The following is a 21,088-nucleotide window of genomic DNA, read 5'->3' on the forward strand; positions in this document are numbered from 1 at the left end:
AATGACTTCATGCCTATGGATGTATGACTATTCTATAGATGCAGTATTTTGTCCGATACACTTACTCACTGGGTGTCTCACCTGAGCTCACAGTGTGTATTGCAGGGGTCAGTTATACTGCCAGGTCTAGGCAGATGTTCACAGCGTTGTTCTGATACAACTAAGCGATCGCTCTTCCGCACACAACCCGCTTTGCGCCTCCGTTCACCTACACATACGCGCACGCACACACCCACACACATACACACACACACACACACACACACACACACACACAGGTAAGGTTTGAATTAGACCCCCATCTGGCTTGGATGCTCTGGCCTTGCCAAAGCCTGCGTTTCCCCCCTCAACCAACTGTCAAATGGGCCCAGGGGCCTCTGACCATGTCCTGCGAGAAAGGGGATTAAAGCGCTTGAAATGGATCCTGCTGCTGATGCCTGGGCGCTCGGGGGCCACAGGATGTTGCAGGCTGCTTTCCAGGGGGGTGGGGGGCGGGACCAGAGCAGTGCTGATATTTGACCGAATACAGCTGCCCTGGGTGCTTGTGTGTGTGTGTGTGTGTGTGTGTGTGTGTGTGTGTGTGTGTGTGTGTGATTGAGTGTATGTGTGAACAATATGTTTGCATGCTGTTTTCTCAGAGGTGTTGACAGAGCGTACTCTAATCACACTTTCGTCCACACTCATCAGAGTCTGGTTTCGATCTGCTGCTACGTCGCTGGGAAACCACAACACAAGAGGTGTCTGATGCGCAGGCCTTTTGAAGCGGACAGAAGACCTGGGCCATTTGAGTTGAGTTTACATTCAGGATCGTGAAGACTGTGCATGTGAGAACAGAAGGGATTGGCCTGGCAGAACATGCATGCGTTAGATTCAAGGTTCAGAAAAGTGTGTGTGTGTGTGTGTGTGTGTGTGCGTGGAAGGGGGGATTGGTTTAGCTGATTAAGCTAGGCCCAAGGTTGTGATGACTTTGTGTCTTGTGTGAGAGAGAACGTGGGTTTAGAGCAGTCAGGGGTAGTTGTGTAGTTGTGTGAGGTCAAAAATCATTATGGAGAAAAAAAAGTAGATTGTATGACGAGAAGAGGTCAGGGGATAGGTTAGCGGTTAGCGGTTAGCACTGAGGCAGGAGACTCACCCTGACACATGCGGTTACACTCCTGCCAGGAGCCAGACGGGTCCCACACAAACTGCTCCTGGTGCTCCACGATGGGGATGTTGAAAGAGTAGCGCACATCTGGGTTGTACAGGTCCCCAACGCACAGGACCTGGGAAGCGTAGCAAACAGAGATGCTCATTCGGTTGTGTGTCTGCAGACTGGGAAGGTAGATAGATAGATAGATGGATAGATAGATGGATACTTTATTTATCCCGAGGGAAATTTAGGTGAACGCTGGAGTGTAGTTCACAGCTCATAACCCTCATAACCCTCATAACTGAGGTTAACTTCACTAAAAAAAACATATAGACACACATTATTTTACATACGTATATAAAACACCGAGAGCATGAGCAGGGAGGCTCTTGATTTAACACCAGAATGGTCGAGCCATTCACATGGCCGTTAATGCTGGGGCTGTGCTCTTTCACCTCTGCCCTAAAGGTGATGCAACTGTTACTGTATCTGTTACTTCTGCATAGACTTGACAGCGTCACAACTTTGCTGGAACAATAAACAGCCCTCTTTGTTGTAGTCCTTCACATACAGAATCGTGTGTAAAAGATGGAGTAGCCAGAGAAGATAGTTCGACACCTGAAGGGTACCACATTCCACAGCAATTCTTGCGTTTTGAGGTAGATTTCTATGTGCAAAACAAGTGGGAAAAGGTCTCTCACTAATTTCTGAGAGGACTACCAGGGCTTGCAATGACACGCACAGCTTTAAATCAACATTTGTAAGATTACACAAAATACGTCCCTAAAAATTTTACAGACATACAACTATTCTCAGAGCTGCGATCTTCTGAAGAACTAAAAGATTGGACAGCCATTCTGACGCAATAAGAATTGAAGACTGTGACCACAGAAGCAGAGAGTAGCCACAGAGCACTGCCAGATTCCATCTCAGATTGCTGGCATGGTCCCGGAATGACTATAAACCTGCAAGTCAGAATGGTCTGGTCTATCTGCTGGTGGTGAGATATATCTGTGAGATATACGGGTGCAATTTAGGGGGCAAAATGGATGCACTTCTTAATTCGGAAGCTCCTTAATTTTCATTTTTTTTATTTAAGTTAAACTACAACAGTATGGTGGCTGTCAAAGAGGTTTTTTTTTATTATTATTAGAGGATATGAGGATCAAGTGGTGGAAGACACATGATATCATCATCTCCCTATTCACCTCATGCAACATATTAGCTGCTGCTTTAAAGCTACTTACACCGCAGTGCGGATAAACATTATCATCAGCACGCGTGCTCACTGGGTCCCGACCTGAACATTACTAGCACTTTGCTCTACCGGGGGAGCAGGGGCTTTTTCACTGCATGCACCAAATGTGTGTGCCACAGCTGCCACTGGGCTTCATCTGTCGGCGTAGTACCACGTTGGTGGAATGAACTACCCAGCACTACCAGAGAAGGGGCGTCCCTCTCTACCTTTAAGAAGCTCTTGAAGACCCAACTCTTCAGAGAGCACTTCCTGTCCTAACTGGCACTTCGACTAGTGCGTAACTTGCAATTACAGCAGTTACATTTCTGCACTTCTTTCTTTTTTATTTCATTTTGTTATATTTTTTATGTAAAGTAGTATTTATTTATTGTTACACCAGGTTCTATTGCTCGTAGCTTGAATATTCTCTCCCTTGTACGTCGCTTTGGACAAAAGCGTCTGCTAAATGACTAAATGTAAATGTAAATTGTAGTACTGTACCTGCAGGATGAGCTCGGCCTCGATGCGCTCGGTGCAGTTGATGCGCTCCACCGTGGTGTTGGAGCCGCTGTACTCGATGGGAGTCCCCTTAAAGGTGACCTCCCTCTTGAACATGGCCACCACGAAGTTACCGTTCAGGAGGGAGTTGGACTGGCTGTCCGACAGAGCTGGGAAGACACGAGAAAAGGAAAAGTGGCTGCGTAAACACCAGGAGAAGCAGAGGAGTAAATATTTACTAGGTAAGAAAAAAATGCTGTGGGAGCGTCTCAAGAGGTCTTGAAATGAAACGCAGTACGGCAATCACTGCTCACCACTACGCATTCCCACCAGAAGAAAAGCCAGCAGTATGTAAACATGCGTCGACTTCAAACTACACATTGGGCAACAAGGTCGATACATGGAGTAAGCTGAGCTGTAAGTAAGAGACAATTGTGGCAATTCGGTGTAAATACTGTGACAATCTTTTATTTTCTTGTCACAAAGCATTTGACTAGCTCAGTGGGTGAACTGGTGCATGCCTAAACAAATACATACATAAAAGCTAACACAAACGCTGACATAAGCAAACCAAGAAAACATACAATCAAATGTAATTCAAGAGAATATCTTGAAGAACCTCTTGGCAAATTATTGTGTTACAAACACACACACACACACATATAAACACACTCACACAAATGTATACATAAGTACAGTCCACTGACATGGGAAAACATGAAAACAGGCCAAAACACACATGCTTGTGAAAAGCTAGACGCTTCAGTACCATGCAGTAATTGCAGTGTTGAACCCATGTTGAAACATCGTGTGTGATTAGGTCTACCAGCACAACATTATTTACATTCAAATCTGCACATCACCAGCACGAGACCATATGTGCCTGCGTGTGTGTGTGTGTGTGTGTGTTCATGCGGGCGTGCATGCATGCGTGCGTTTGTGTTTACATATATGTGCTCAAAACTAAAAAACCTACATACGTACCTAAGTACTTATTTTCTGGCCATCAGCCCTCAGCCCTCCATCTGCCCTGTAGACTATCACTGAACAGTGTGCGTATCCAGGGCTCACTTAGCGCAGCGACACAGTGCTGGAGGTCAGCTGGCATATTCCCATGCGCAGATGAGATGAGTGCCCTGAGAAGTTCCCTTTGGCTTTCACGCACTGCACACCCTCCCCACATGGATCAAATTAACACCTCTCGCCCTCATTTATCTTCCTGTCTGTCCGACAGGCAGTTTGCTTACCCAGGCGCCCCTACCTCCCAGCCCCTTCCCTACGCTCTCTTCCACTACATTCAGTCACAGGAAGGCTGGCTGGCCCTCATTCATGACACCCGCATCCCTGTCTCTGCTCTCTCCTCGCTCAGTCATCAGCGCTTTAAGCTCCAGGGCACTGAAGCTTTTGAACTTGATAGCTGGGTTGACCTGTGGAGGTGTTGTTTTGGGGGGTATAGTGAGTTTGTTGTGGCCTCTTGCTACCAGTGGGTTGAAACATGTTTGTTGTGGCCTCGGAGGAGTATAAGATAGTTACACTGAGTGTGAGTATCTAGATCACTTCATCTGAAGTGCACACAAGGCTGCAGAAACAACATGGCCGCCATGGGAAAGCACTCACCGAGGTAGTTGTTATCTTCCGCCGTCCCAGAGAAGCTGACCTGCTTTATGTCGATGTTGGTTGCCCCGGCAGGAATGCGCACCACTACATTATAACCTTTATTAGGCAGAAGGAAGGGAGGGGGGAACAGAAACAGAAATGAGAAAAAAGGGAAATGAAATCAATACATACAATATGCATAGCTGGCCAGCAGTCACCCCATCACAGGAGTCCCACCCATGACTAATTACTCCGCTGTGCAGCACTGCTCCAGGCTGGAAAATGGAGGCTAACCTTTTAGGCTTCTGGTGTCACACTGTGCGAGAAATGGCAGGGAAAAAAAGATGGAAGAGAAAAAAAGAGAAAAAGAGGAGCGCCCTATGATCTCAAATAACCTCATTTCACTCTTAGGGGGCCCACCCAGGCGAGGGGGGAGAGATGTAATTACTCCCTAGCACTCTGGTGTTGCCCTGTAATTTCCTCCATCTCTCCTCTCTGTTCCAGGCCGGGGGAGGAGAGAGGCTGAGGCCGCGGCCGCTCGCTCGCTGGTGTGAGAGGAAGGGCCACTCGGGGGCAGCACTAGTAAAGGCTAAGGACTTCTGTCCGGCCCCACTGTACATGGCGGGGTACAGTACAACTCATCTTAATCCTCGTTTATATTTCGTTCGACCCATCATGCTCCTGTCAGAGACGGTGGATGGAGTGTGTGCTGACCAAGGGTCAGGTCCCCGCTGCGACACGAGAGGAGTCTGAATGGATGAGGCCGTGATCTTAAACACTTAAACACACACACACACACACACACACACACACACACACAGGAAACCAGGTGGCCCCAGACTTTTTCAGGCAGGTCTACACTAGTGTCATTTCGTTCAGAAAAGAAATGGCATCCTCCTTGACCTGACAGATAGACCCATCAACCATGGATGTTATTTATGGAAGTGGAATTAAGGTTAAAAAGAGCAAGTCCAAAGGTGATGACACAGTCTGATTCACATAAGCCTTTACATAATCGTTGCAATCAGAAATAAAACAAATAGAAAATAACACTACGTTGAGGTGTGAAGTTTATTAACACCATGCCCCATTAAAACATGCCAAAAAAAAAAAATGGAGGTCTGAGTCAGGGTAGCACAAAGATCCACAAATATAATAGTGCATGTCCATAGTGCGTGTCAAACTGCGATCTTAAGTAATTAATTCACTGATTCATGCAACAATTGAAAGTGATGCTCCTGAAAAGACGTCGTAGATGAAACCCTGCCTGTTCTCAGCAGCTATGGTGGCATTTCAGAGAGACATGCCACAATGGGAGAGCTCTTTCACCAAGAGTCCCAGGCGCGTTGCTAAATGTAGTCTCTAACCAGCCAGGACAGGGTGCAAAAGAGCTTTGCGAACCGCTGCAGAAGTCCCCCCCCCCCCCCCCCCCATTCCCACCCTCCTATTCCCATCTCCCTGCCCCTCACCCCCCACATAGCCACAAGGAGTCTTCAGGGACACCAGCCCAGATTCACAAACACACACACAATGGGAGTCGACCGCAGCGCGACCATGGAATGCAAACACAATACACCAAGAGGGGAATCCACCCCTACTTAGGGCGTCCCATCAAGTATTGGGCCAGTTCGACCACTCAGGGATTTTTGTGGTTTGCTTCACATGAGAAGTAGATAGGCCTCTAGTTAGGCATGAAGAAAAAGACATCAGGCCGTCTGACACATTTTGGGGTGCAAAAGAGACTCAAGGGGTCTAAGGAAAATACCTATGCACGCTTAAGCAAAGCGATTTGAGTACTGTTTTGTCAACACTTAGTACTTTAAATAGTACAGTTGTAAAGTATAGTTGTCAATACTGTAAATATGATCAGAACATTCATCAAATGCTTTTAAATTCAAATGAAAGGGGAGTGTGGACAGTGGTCTGCATTTCGGAGTTGGCTTCTGATTTATATGTGCAGCAGGGGAAGCTGTATGTAGAGAGAGTAGATCTCCCTGAGCTGGGTCCAGGTCAACACAGCTAGAGACCTCAGCTGCCTTATCCCAGCTATGAACTGCTCAAAACAGGGGACATCCAGCCCTGTCCTCCCCCTGTTTACAGTATGTCATCCTAGACCGGCGCTGGGATGCAGAGGCTTGGGGGGAGTACAGCAGCAATGACCACATAGTTTGGCCGGTCCTCGCCGGCAGACGACAAGAGGAACGGACAGACGGAGACTTTGAAGTCAGGCAAAAGACGAGCGCACCAGACCCCAGCCTTGCCCTCTGTAATGTATGCTAATGTTGTTTTCTGGCAGCTAATTAAGCATCACTGAATGCAATCAAGCCTTGGCAGAAAAAGATAAGCCTGGCCAGAAAAGATATGAATGGATAAAAGCTGGTTCCAGGGTGTTTGGCTTAGACAGACATATTTAAGACATGCTTCCATTCCATTCAAAGATGCACGGTACTAAAAAGCCCCCAGACTACAAAGACATGAGCTCAAAACTGAGCTCTGATTCCAGTGTCAGCCAATCATCAGCCAGTCACTGAATGTCAGTCAGTTGTGAGCCTACCATACTGAGCGTTGTTGAATGTGCCAGCCAGGGTTTTGCAGGAGGAGTTGTCCCCCCCACACACGCCACACTTGTCATTCCTCGCCTTGGAGTTGAGGACGTGGTCACATCCGGCTTGCTGAGAAAAATACAAACAGAGAGCACGATTCAGAGAACTGACCATCATTCATACTCACACTCTCAAGTCTTAGTCATATCAAATAAAGCATTACACAAATAAACAAAAAAAAACAGTGAGGGCCAACTGGTGCAAAACAAAATCTGGTATACATTTTCCAGCTATGTAGAGCTATTGACCCTAGCTTTCAAACCATGTCAACATGGAAAACCTGTGGGAGAAACAAAACTTGTACTGAAAGCCCAGAGGGAATGCTAAAACACAACACAACATCTAAGTGATAAGAAGCTACATACATACACGTCTAATCACTGAGGAGAAAAGCTTAAGTGATAAGCAGTGTTGTCAGAAAATGTGTTTTGCTTAAGTACCCTGCAGAGGCCTTGAACACAGATGTCGTAAGTGTCTGGACCACAAGGTGTCCCGTCGATGACTCTATCTTTCAGTGGATAGTAAGCCATTGTCCCAGCAACGCGACAGAACAGCTTGCACCGATCCTTCATAATAACTGCAAGGGGAAGAGATATTGCAATGGTCACTTCAAGAGACCATTTGATAGAACAACAGTTTAACAGCACATTTCACACAGCACGGGGCATAAAGTATTACGGCAGTTTGAGTTCACCTCCTTGACAGGGGTCAGCAAAACAAGACAAAGACAATTTTCTCTCTGCAACAGCATATACGATATACATTACCATTTTGACAAGGTCAGCAATTTTCCCCCCCACTGAAAAACCAAAACATGCATTCTGTTTCTTTCTTAGAAGCATTTTCATTGCCTTAGCAGCAGTTTGGCTGGATTGCTCTGTCACTTTGTCTGCATTATGTGTCTAGTGTGATAGCTTGTGGTAACTTCTCCTGATGCTGGGGCTCGCCAGCACGCCCCTCACCTTGCCAAACTGCAATTTCATCCAGCTGTGCGAACAATCCCAATTACAAGCACACAAACCCACAAGTTGGACTCTGTGTCTAAACAAACTAGCGGATGCCGCCACCGGTGACACATAGACAGACTACAAATGAATCTCTAAGGCTGAATGGTCTGCGGGTTCACCCGCGCCTCGGCCTGTCGAGAAGCATGTCACAGATTAACCCCTCCAGAGGGGACAAGGACTACAGCTGGACGCACAGAAAATGGAAAGAAAAATTTGAGGTTTCTTTTAGTGGAGAGACCTGAACTTGTGGGGTCTCTACACATAAATGACAGCGCTCTGCAATAACAGTGTGAGGTCTGGCAAGATTGTTATTGTCAATGAAACTGCAACCCAAATAAGGTTCCTGAAGAAGACAATATGGATATAGCTTGGGTTAAACACAGTCATTAGTTGTTGAGAGCCTGAAGTATCCTAAAGTCCAGGATCAGAGGCTTAAATGTATGTTCAGCTCATAAATGCTTTACAATGTAAAAACATATGGTGACTTCATCATGCAACAACAACATGGTTGTTAGATTTTTCTTGTATGCTTTCCAGATAAAATGTGTATTTTTTTTGGAGCGCTTACATGCTGTCTTTTATAGAATTGTTTTGTGACACCTAATGAAGGGTGTCATTATGACAGGCAAACTGATTACATTGAGCCATAAAGGCTTAGTTTCCCCGGTTGGCCGTCTCATTCACTTCACATCCTAACTTCATAGGCATATACTGTAGGTCTCAAATTTCATAGCAGCAACATATGGCACAGTTTTGATGACATTAGCTCAAGTCATTTTCAGAGTCTTTACTTTAGGTCCTAAAATGGGCATGATGATTATTTAATTTAGGGACTGAAAAAGTTACAATCCTACAAATGCAGCGCTAATGCTATTTCACGGGATGCTATATTTTGAGAGCTACATGGAAGGTTAGTCTTGAACGACAGCCAGGATTGATGGTTGAGGACTTACTGCCGCTGTACTTAGGGACCCAGCGCACCGTGGGAGGTAGACCGTTCATGTTGAAGTGCCTGCCGTCGAAATGCGAGCACTGCTCCTCGCGGAAGTCCTTCCGACCTCGTGGACATGGCTCAGTGTTGCACGAGCGGAATTTCATTCGGCGCCCTACGCAAAACTTCCCACCATTTTGGGGCCTGCAATATATCAACTATGTCTTTAATTTCAAATTCATTTTAATGAATGCCACTAATTAATCCATTACTCAAAGAAATTCACTCCAAAAACAACTTGACAACTGAATTAAGTTCTAGCAGAGTAGAGCAGAGAGCACAGTTTTCAACTGACATGGCTGAGTGACTTGCCAAACTATGACAGAATTGAAGTGGCCTTTGGATGCCTCTTCCTCCATAATCATTTTACAACTTAGACAAAATCAAAAGGGCTGTTTTTTTACGTGTACTGCTCATACCAGTGGTAAAGAGTAGTCTGTATTGACATATACAGTATCTGCGGGAAGTCTGATGGAAATAGTATATGCAGACACTTACTCAGGTCTGTTGCAGTCTCTGGCCGTGCTCTTGGTTCCTCCTCCACAGGTCCTGGAGCACACGCTGTAGGGTCCCCAGGGGCCCCACTCCCCATCCACAGGCCTCATGTTCAGCTCACGATTCACACACATCCCATGTCTGCAGTGCTGTGCCATGAAAAACACACACACACACACACACACACACACACACACGCGCGCGCACACACACACACACACACATAGACACACGCGCGCACATATAAATACACAGGACTCATTTTTAGACAAAGGCTCAAAGAATCACCAGAAACCTAATACAGACACCCCGGTCCTACCTTTCAACCTGTATCCCAACATCAACATCAACACTGTTGGCAGATTTAATGCAACCATGGCTGGGAACCGTCCCACCGTCTCTACTAATCCCCTGTTTATATGTAAAACTATATCCTAAAAGAAAATGCCAGCGAGGCTAATCCCACCCGTTATTTAGCTAAAGGAATGCTTCCAGCCCGCCCAGCTGTGGTGCGCTGGGGCTCGTGCTGGGCCTGGTCAGCGGAGCACTGAGTCAGGGGGGAAAGGGGCGGCCCTGTCGGTGAGAGGAACCAGAGACGGAGCTCTGCATGCTGCAACACTTCCATGTTGCCAGTCTATATTACATCACGGACTAACCGCAGGGGCGGCCAATAAAATCTTCAAATGCGTTAGCACGGCTCTGTCGTGAGCTTAGCCAGGTCCCCCGTGACATTCCTGATGTCGATGGTGTCACATGATCTGCTTCCTTGCGCGGACCTCCAGGTGATGCCGGCGGTGTTCATCATACCTCATACATCATACGTAGAGGCGTATCGGCAGACAGGGCCGAGGTTGACAGTGCTTGACGAGTGCGTCGTCAAGTGTGTTCAATGCTAGGCCGGGCCCTGCACGCGCTCATTTCCTCCCGGCCTCTCAGGTGGATGGAGCCCGGCCAGCATTCGAGCCTCGCTCTGAGGGCCCGCGGAGGGAAACCGCTGGCAGGGGCCAGACCTCTCCGGAAAGGCAGGCCTGGCAGGCTTCTCTTTGCTGTAACCGAATCTACCTCTCCACTCCCCCTACCCCGTAAGCCGGGTGACTCTGTGATTGCGCCACGGTGCTGGGCCCTTTCAGCTGAGGAATGCGGGACAAACCGGCGTCTGTCTCGCTGTGGACCCCGACGCTCTGGCACACAGAGGTGGAGACAAGGGGGGGGCGGGGTGTGGGGTGTGGGGGCGGAGAAGTGCTGGTATAGTGATAAGGAAACCCAAGAGTCCAGATAAGAGCTGGAACAAGCCTTATTACAGAAGCCGCAGGAGCCTCTCAGCTCTCCACTCACTGTAGTGGCGGATCGGTTGGTCACACCACAGCACTGCATGGGAGCAGCAGGGTGCCTGTCCATCAACAAGTCCCTGGCCACAGATGCCCACTGTGGGTACACTGCATTTCCCAGCTTGGCTCTGCCAACATTGGGATGGTGGCAGAGAGCATAAAATTGTGGTGGATAACGGAACTTCACGCTATAATGGAGAATCACTGTCTCCCAGCCATGCTATTTTAATTCCATATGGCCCTAAAAATCTCCCTTTCACATCATGACTAAATATGTACATAATCACAGCTCATTCACACAGCCATTCATACAGCCATACATAAGATCACTTACGCTAATAATAACTAATACAATGTGTTGAAAAGGTAAAATGTACTTTACTTACGTTACTGAGAATCATGGCTATATATCTAACTACAGGGGTGCTATTTCATTAAACACAGAGTTCATCCAGTTCAGTTTCTGTTGGTGGCAGCATACCCCTCTGAAACTGAACATGCCACAGGCCTATGATAATTAAAGGGACAGGTTTTATTGTGTGAGACCTTGACAAGGATTTTCATAATGATGCTAATAAGCTGAGAGATATTTATCAAAGTCACCTCCCCAACAGAAAGTGCGCATTGGCCTCTGTGGCAAAGCATTAATGCACAATGAAGTCCTTGACCCAAGGTAAACACCTGCACAGACCTACATTACACAATAAGGTCTGTGCAGATCTTGGCTTGATACTTTCTGGGCTAGTTTAATACACTTTGAAAAAATAATGATGGAGTTGGCGGCCCATGTTCAATGACAGGCAGGTGTTAAAAGCTCCAGGCTCCAAACTAAACAAACCCAAATGTTGCCGTCATTGGGCTGAGGTATGAGTAATTGCCCCCCCTTTTTGGTTCCAGGGGCCTCCTTCTGCAACACAACACAAGAATTCAGTCTAAATAGTTTTTCTGTACTTCTGGACTATCCAATTATGATCATTTGTTAATGGTTTAGAAAAAGATGGTGTTAGAAAAAGCTACTGTCCTTACATTGCCAACTTTATGAATATGAGAACTCTAACCCCTCCAAAATCTCTAATGTTATGGATATCTCTCTCTCTTCCACTCTCTCTCTCGCTCACTCACTCTCACTCTCTCTCTCTCTCTCTCTTTCTCGCTTTGTTTTGCTGTCTTTCTGTCTGTTTCTTTCACTGTCCAAGCCCAATGTGTTTGCGGAACCATAGGATATCCCAGGGACCACCAGGGTGCTTCTACGGAAGACATGGATACCTGTCAAACCCAAGGCACCGGCTGTCAGGCAGGACCAAAGCCCTTGTAAGCCTCTAAGACATTCTACTCCCTGCTGGCATTTCATGTTTACAGCCTCTTTGTTTGACTTGAAACGGTGATGTGGAGGGGGGGGGGGTGGGGGCGGCCAGTGAGAAAAAGTGAAAGAGAGAGAATAGAAGGTGGTAAACGAGAACGAAGAAAAAACCCATCTGCCAAAAGCATGGGGTGTTTGCTCTGACCGTGAAGGCATATGCGGCTCTCCCCCCAGTCCAATTAGCCATCTCAAGGGTGCACAAATACAGCCTTGGAAAAATGCTGCCTTGACAACCCCTGGGCTAAGCTCTCACAAGAGGGCCCTTCTGCCTCTAGAGAGATTGTCAAGATTTGCCTTTAATTGAGAGCGCCGTGAGATATTTGCAGGCCTTACGAGACAAACCTGCCCAGCTGTTGCTATCATGTGTTTTCAATTAGGAGTTTTCACACATATACGCACACAAAGGGACACCCGCATTCCTCAGTGGACGTGCCCACAGAACGGACGGCACTCACAGAAACATTGTTTTTTTCTGAACAATGTTATCCCTGCAATCAGTCACGATGTGGTGTTAGGAGGTAAACCATGTGGCAATGCAGGGAAAAAAAAGGGAAGAAGCAGTTAGCATCTGCACTCCGCTGCTCTTATTGGCTGATCTCTACCCTGTAATTGTTAGGAAGTGTCCGTCCAAAAAACAGAAAGGAAACAAGAAAGGAAAGAAAAACCATACATCAACTTACGCCAAGAATGAAAGGGCCAGGGGCTTGATTTAAAAACCACCTAGTCTTTCATTTTACCCGAAGGCAAAAGATTTTTCCAAGACGTGTCACCTTTCATGTCCGCCCTCTGAGAGGCCAAGGTTGAAGTTCACTATCCACAGATCGGACTGATTTGAGTGCTGTCCTAGGAAGCCAACTATGGCATCCATCTCTTGCACCAACTAACTCTTTATACCATCAAGGAAACAGAGGTATGACATCTCAGCGCATTACTGACCTATTATGACAGTTATCTCCAGAAAATCTCCACTTCTGTAGATGACTATGACTGTTAGAGTTTATCCCCAGCTCTGAGCTCAACTCCACCCACTGCATTATTTTCAAAAATGATAAAAAGTGGGTAAGGGACTGAGGGGGGAGGGGGGGTTGAGGATGGGGGGTGTAAACACCTATGAATAATGAGTCTCAATCAATAAATGAAAACGATTAGAGGGCGTTAACATTTTTAACATTTCATGACGTACATTTCATCGACTCTACGTCAGTGTTGGCCTTGCAAGGTTCAGTGCTGATTTAAACCAGCATTTTTATGATTTTGCACAATATTAACACCAGGATTGATATGTTTCATCATAGCAGAGTCATATCATTTAGTTTACAACTCAAAAAACACATTTAAGTGTGCAATAAAGATGCAATTTAAAGATGCTCAAAGAATGTCATAAAAAAAAACTGTACTACATAAATGTGACAGTAGGTTCAACACTCATTTGACTTATTACTGAAAAGCAGTGATATGATAGTTGATACTGATATGTTTTTCAGCACTTAGAGGTGCAATTAGAGTGTGAATCTTCATAGGCTTCACAATTATGATTCAAAAGGTAACAATTCAATTATAATGATTCTCGATCCACTTAATGTGAACATCATATTGTTTGAATATCAGAAAACAAGTCAGCCTTCGTTTGCTAAACCAAGGTCAAGATAGGCCTATAAAGAGTGCTGTCTGGAGATCGAGTTGAGTCTCAATGGTTCTCATCCTTTCATTCGCTTTCTCTTTGCTCTTGCCCAAATGGTGAGCAACAGCCTAGCCTTGCCTGCGAATCGCTATCCTCATCCTTTTTACTTTTTGAAAAGGCTTCTGAAAAGCCTTCAAGTTCTGCATTAGTGAATTAACAAGCTAGCCACCACCAGATGCCAACATATGCTCTCTCTCTCTCTTTCTCTCTCTCTCTCTCTCTCTCTCTATATATATATATATATATATATATATATAAATCTTGTTCTGACACAAAATGTGCGCCTGCCAAGTAGCGTGAAGTAGATCTGCTGCTTTGATCAACAATATCATCATGTATTTCCCAGGGCTTCAATGCATGATCTGAATGTCAGATGAATAGAGGGGGCTATTTTTTGGTAATCTTATTGTTAAAAAAAGTATTTTTCATATTCATATTCATAAAACATTTGGGGCTGGAGCCCCGGATGCCCAGGCCTAACGACACCCATGAGCCTTTCTGTGGTAAATACAGGTAAAGCGTATTAAAAAAGCCCCGTGGATTGTTTTCGGCTAATATAACACCAAAGGAAGTGGTAGCAAGTAGGCTACTAGCATTAAGCTAAGTACCAGAGCTACATTAAAACGTGTTCATTCACTGATGTGATGAATTAAAATGATAAAATGTGTTTAAAATATGAACAAACTACCTTGTTGTACCTGGCTAGCATCAAAAGACACAAAGGATTGTGTACATGGAGTATGTATTGCGAGTATCAGTAAGTTATCTTTTCATTCACTGATACCTATGGCGGTCGTGGTGGAAAGATTTGTTTACTTTAACTGTACTACCATCACGATCCAAAGGAATGTGTACACGTAGTGTGGTATTGCCAATGTGTAAATTAGCTTTTCTTTCATCCTTACAACTGCAAATTGCTGTGAAATAGGTTTGAATGAGTTGTTTAAATTCATTATGCTGACATGCATATTATTCAACTAGGCTGGTTAAAATACCGATTATTTTATTTTCCTGCATTGATGCAGAATCTTTCATGTTAGCATTGCAATGCATCGATGCAATAATGATTTTCCCCAGCCCTAGTTGCAATGACCCATTTCCTTCTTGTTCAATGAATGAGAGACAAACACCAAAGGTAAAAGTCTGTCAGAGGTGTTGGTGAATGGTACAACTGAGGAAGTAAAACCAGTCATTTGGGGTTAATTACAGCCCGGTGCTTGAATGTGCAGAGGAAAAGATGGTGTCAAATGCCTGTTGCATCATCCCCCTTGCAAGAGTTGAACTCATCCTTTCTGTCAGAGCAAGATCCTACAACTCTACTTTTAGTTTTAAGGGGAAACCTTTGTGTATTGCATTCCATCTGTAACTTGTTAGTTCTCTTATTTATTTTCTCATTTGCCAGAAAATGTTGGCAGGATGTGATCATATCAGCAATGATAACTTTTTGAGGCAACAACATCAATCATGGCTATCATTGACGTTGAAGCATATACACGGTGTGATTACAATACTGATGAATACATTCAACGTTTTCCAATCTATGTGTCAAAAAGGCAACCGATGCATTCTGTTTAGCTCATGTCTTAAAAAACTGAACGAGAACGCATTTTCCCCTGAACCTTAAACCCTCTTGCTTGGATTTACTTGGCAGGAGTAGGGGCATAGTGACCAAAACAACATTTCATTTGTTAAATCAAATCCAAAAAAGCCCGTTACTGGGGCAGCTCGGTGGAAAAGCGGAGAGATTAGCTAAGGGGTGACATCGATACAAGCCGGCAGAGGCTGCACTGGAGCACACTGACATGTAGAGCTGCCAGAAACCCCGGCCAAGGCAGCGAGCGGCGGCCAGCAAATTCTATTCCGCCAGACTGTTCAAGACTTCATTATCTCTCTCTAATTGTCTGAGACGAGGGCAGGTTGCTCTGATTCAAAAAGTTTCACTGGGTAGAGACTTCGACGGAGCACAATGCCCTTCTTTCATACACGTCTCCCCCTCAAAGTCAGCCGTGTTCTGTCGATTTCACACATGGAAATAGGAAGCAACACATGACATAGAGACTGTGACTCTTGACCCATTTACCAATAAAGAAAAAAAACTTCAAGACCAGTTAACATTATTTTCAGAGGCCGTAACTGGCAGTTTCCCAAAGGCGTGGCAAGAAAAAACTTGAGGAGAGAGACTGCCCTTGATTCTCACCCCAACAGCAAGTAGAAAAGCCCCGCTAACAGGGCTTTGGAAGTGACCACATCATTCATAACTCCCCTGCACCCCCTGCGATGACCCATTCAGGCAAGGCCGGTGAGCACTGCAATATCGAGGCAGGAACCTCTTCAAAGGAGCCCGTGGCTGCCGAGCAGGCAATGCTTTGGTGGAGGACAAGGTCCGGATTGGGCACGCTCAGTGCCCCTGAAGGAGGGCCTGCTTTTGAAGAGCGAAAAGGGAGGAGGTAGAGGGGGTAAGAGGAGGAGGAGGAGGAGGAGGTAGAGGAGGTAGAGGGGGTAAGAGGAGGAGGAGGAGGTATGGGAGGGGGGGGTGGTATTTATAGACAACAAGTGATGGGATGCCCTCGTTAGTGCATGGCCCACTGGTCCAGATGACAGACAGGCCGCCCGGGTCATGTGACCACATTACTCACTCCAGCACCCTGCACAGGGGAGGGGGGGCAAGAGAGATGGAAACAGTCAGAGTGAGAGAGCGAGAGAGAGAGAGATAGAGAGAGGGATGCATGGTGGAAAGAAAAGAGAAAGCAACGGCAGGATGAGAAAGATTATAAAGGGCTATAGTGAGACAGAGATGATCAGAGGGAAAAAAGCACATTAAAAAAAGAAAGTCGTTAATGTAAGATGTCAGCCTGTGATCTATCCTAAAATACCAGACATGCCCAGTGACCTAAGCCTGATCCATTTAATGACGTCCATTAAAATAATTCCCCCTGAGATGAGATTAAACATCCCGACAGAGGTCACCTGCTAACAGGAGTCCTCAAGGGTTTTCTAGAATGCACCTGGGCAAATATTTATTAGATGTTTGTTCCATTTAATAATTTTAAACAGGCGCTGGATAATGATAGACCGAGGAGATAATGAGTCTCTGCATTTCCCAGGAAGGTGTTAAACAGAGACTAATACCTAACTCTAAAAATCTCATACCTCCACTCAAGTAAGAAGATTTTGACCTACTTGTTCAGAAATCTTCAAAACAGAAGAGAGAGAGAAAGAGAGAGATAGATTGTGTGTGTGAGAGTGCATGTGTTTGTTGGGTGTGTGTGTCATATTGTGTAAAATAAATAGAAAACGATGTTTAAAAAGGGGGAGGAATAATGTAGAGGTAAACTTGAAGTGAATATATAAATCACGAGCGAGAGAAAGATAGACTCAAGGTCCTTTGACACTGTATGAACACAAACGCTATTCATTTGAGAGGGCCCACAGTAGGCATCTCCATATTAAAGCAGCTCTCGAAGGGAGTCCTTCCCCACATGAAAGAGCCCTCCTCTGGCAGGTGAGCAGCGACTGAGAGCCCCCTCTCTTTCAACTCCTTCCACTTCAAAGAGTCACCAGTGGAGATGACACCAAACCCTCAGCACCAAAAACAAAGGTGCATGGGTCAGAAGAAAAGGGGAAAAAAAAGAAGAAAAGAAAACGACCACCTTTGTGCACTTATTCTGTTGAAGCATTCCAGGAGACAGGCAAAACAACATGGTGTCAGGCTCTTTAATGAGCAGCTCCTTTTAAGTTATGGTACAGAGCTTTGACATTTTTTTTTTAAATTCTAAGTAGAGGAGGCAAACGTAGAGAGGACTGCAGCAATTAAGAGTTTAATTATTGAATACCTGAATCTATGATTAACAGTTCCTGCAAACATGTCTCTCCTGAATGATGACTACAATGTCATGAACCACTTCATGCTTCTCTGCATTTCATTAGCAGAGCTCTACTCCCATAGTGACACTATTCTCTTCAAACATAACGTTCCCACGATACAACCCAGTCCTATACCCCAGTTAACTCAAACCCCACAACAGTGACCGCCCAGTTGTTTTGCTTGGATTAAGATGCCAGCTCTTCAGCTAATGTCTTTCTCCAGTCAAGTGTGGTAATTTCAGACTCCCCTGGTCTGCGTATGGCACGATACAGGGCTCACATTTTTGAAGTTCCCTTGATTGCCTCCTGTAGAGAAAGGGTTAAGTCCAAAGAGAAGGAGCAAGATCCCCCACCACCCCACTGCTCCCGTTCCCCTGCCGACTCTGAATCAGTGATGTGGGGTCTTTTGTCTGCGGGCCAGGCTCAGCCTCGGGCTCCATTACTCCCTGACCAGTGACCCACTCACCCGCATTTTAAAGAGGTTCGGGGGTCATGGGTTCAAGACAAGGTGACTCAACTGTGAACGGCGGGCGGCACCCCTTTCAAAGGGACCGATACTTCACCTCCAGTCCTCCGTTGCAACCACCACCCCGCCCGCCTCGCACCTCCTGCTCCTTCAGTGTCACTCCCAATACACTAAGCGACGCTAATTAGCATAGCATCCCAAAGGTGAAAGCAAGGAGCAGACGGGATTGGCAGCTCTTGAGTGCTTATGTTACCCACCAGCTCATGCAAACAGGCAACACTTGTTTACCTCTATTTAGACTATAAAAAGGTATTGAATCTTAACCAGTCTTCTGTCTACAACATTTGTAATGAGTTATCTGTAACAAACCATTTTGCGTTTTTACTAAATTTGACCAAAACAAAAACTCTGCAGTATGTCTGCCACTCCACCAAATGAGGGGCAATAGATCATTGATCATCATTGATCATCATTTATATTGAAAACAAATTCATGTCTAAACCTTTGAAAGCAACAAATGCCATTTTCCTTATGAGGCTTAATTTGCGTTGTCCTACCATTCCATGCCCGCACTCAGTGCCATCAGCCAGGGGCATGTGTTGGGTCCGACAGCCTTTATGGTCTCCCTCCGCACTCGTGCACCAGAGACGCTTGCAGGGTTTCTGAAAGGGAAGAAACTCTGATGCATGAGAAGTATTCAACAGTGCCAGCAAGACATATAGAATATGTCAAAATCATATGGTCTTAAAGGTCATTTAGGACATGGAAAAGACACCTTGATCACTTAAATGTCTTTGATTACACTGCTCAAGTCTGAATTACCTGGACAGACAAAGGAAGAATTGAACAAAAACGACAACTACAAGTCAAATACAAATGAGTTCTTTAAAACGCCAGCAGTTCACAAGCTGGACAATCTGACCTGGGTAGACATAAACAGGCCATGATAGGTCAAAGGAGCTGTCAGTCACAATGTAAGGTCATTAGAAGGGGACTGCTGGTGACAGCATTACATCAAAGGACATTTGGCATACTGGAATGTGCTCAATTCAAGACTTGTCACTTGATGTTCATAAGGCACTCTTGGAATTTTAAATATTTCAGTCAAAATACAGAGCAATGGTTAATTAGGATGTTTACCAACTGCAGATTATATTTATGATAGCTCTAGAAATATTGTTGTAATAAACTTTTAACCATCAAAATCACATCAAATCTATTACACAAGTGCTTGCCACAGTAGGATGCACAAAGTAATTTGTCCTACACATACGTCAAATGAAAAATCAACTGTGAGGTTGACCTCTACTAGAAGTTGGCAGAGCAGAGCAGTGATTTACCATAAAGGGGCAAACTCTGGATCCTGGTCCAAACATGAATTCACACTGTCGGTTGGCATCATAGAGTTGGCCCGGGAGCTGGGTAGGGAGGTTGTATGTTCTGCCAACAGGCTCATCCAGCAGACATTCCCCATATCCAGTGCTGTCCAAATGCAACAAAACGAACTAATGTTACTCCACAAAAACACACACAGATAGCAACACTCCTAACAGCTATGTTGTAGGTTTTCAAAAAGACTGCAATCACATTGGCTTTGCAAAATTTAAATCTAATAGATATATGGGTATGAACGGAATTGAATTGATCTACTATTTACTTCTCAATTCTCAAACCATGTGGCCTACAAGATTTTAGAGGACTCCAGCACCTCCTCAGCTCCTCAATATATTGGCCAAAGGGATCATAATGTATACATATTTCTGTCTGATGTGGGTGGTCTCCAGCGGTGCCTTTAGAACTACAGGCCTAATCTAGCCGATGCCTTTGCCACACATAGCTATCCAAACACCTGTACACCAACCTGCAGACCAGCAGCTGTGTTGAAGTTTCTCAAAGTGACAGCTCTCATTGCACTGAGCAAAATGGGGGATTTAGAATTTGAGTTACTCTGCCAAAATGATTGAGCTCGTAACATCTATCAGAGCAGATAATCTCCTCTTCCTCATGACAGACTGTGGCTTTTACCACACCCCACCTCACAAAAGAGCAGCTGTAAAAAAAACAAAATTGATCACCAAGATGCAATGAACCACTGGTCTTAGACTCTCTCAAAAGTCTTTTCAGTAAAAAGGAGGCTTGGCCGCCATTCACCAAAATAAACTTGTCACCAAGCAACTATTCTTCTTTGTTGACTTTGGAAAGCAACTGAGGAAAACGAGGGACACAATGGTGCCGGGTTGATGTGTAATTATGTGACGTGTTAGCGCTTCTTTTTGCAATTTGTCTGAGCACAGAGGCTAACCACCTGTTTTATACACAACCAGCTGATTTTGCAAGCCCAATAATTACGTTGGCTTACCCTCAGTAGGTTTTGTGGTTTTCTTTCATTATGTCAGACCCTGTAAGAAACCTTTGTGTCTGGGTACTTTGGGGAATTACTTTATCTAACAATGAGTATGAGCACACAGACGATGAAAACTGTTAGAACAAAAGGAGGGGAAGGGAGCGGTGGAGAAGGTTCTATATGCAGGCTGCTTTCAGCTCGTTGACAGCAGCTCATCACGGCTATGGAGCCTTGGAGGTGCAATATTAAAAGCAGGACACAATGGAGGATCACAGGGGCTTTTTTTGAACACCACCTCTGTGCAGAGCAAATCAATGTTGGCCGAGACACCGCTCTGGCACTGAGGCAAGACCTGCACCTGGTAATCATCGGGAAGAATTTGAGCTTAAATTATCATTGCATGTTTACAAGCTTAAATTATCATTGCATGTTTGTCTATACTGTATTGAGTTCCATCATGGTCTGATCTTTGTACAAGATGGTGCTGGG

General features: G+C 45.2%; 1 protein-coding gene across 1 annotated transcript in view; it reads right to left on the minus strand.

The window, feature by feature from the left end:
* Positions 1-21,088, minus strand: part of LOC105908782 (A disintegrin and metalloproteinase with thrombospondin motifs 20) — an 81,063-nt gene that overhangs the window by 32,549 nt on the left and 27,426 nt on the right. The window contains exons 10-19 of the mRNA XM_031565208.2: positions 19,596-19,737; positions 18,813-18,917; positions 9,560-9,705; positions 9,024-9,205; positions 7,504-7,640; positions 7,015-7,132; positions 4,482-4,577; positions 2,868-3,034; positions 1,133-1,262; positions 82-208 (exon numbers count right to left, since the gene is read on the minus strand). Coding sequence (XP_031421068.1) covers positions 82-208; positions 1,133-1,262; positions 2,868-3,034; positions 4,482-4,577; positions 7,015-7,132; positions 7,504-7,640; positions 9,024-9,205; positions 9,560-9,705; positions 18,813-18,917; positions 19,596-19,737 — 1,350 coding nt within the window. The remainder of the gene's footprint in view (positions 1-81; positions 209-1,132; positions 1,263-2,867; positions 3,035-4,481; positions 4,578-7,014; positions 7,133-7,503; positions 7,641-9,023; positions 9,206-9,559; positions 9,706-18,812; positions 18,918-19,595; positions 19,738-21,088) is intronic.

This window comes from Clupea harengus, chromosome 3, assembly GCF_900700415.2.
Source record: "Clupea harengus chromosome 3, Ch_v2.0.2, whole genome shotgun sequence".
Taxonomy (NCBI): domain Eukaryota; kingdom Metazoa; phylum Chordata; class Actinopteri; order Clupeiformes; family Clupeidae; genus Clupea; species Clupea harengus.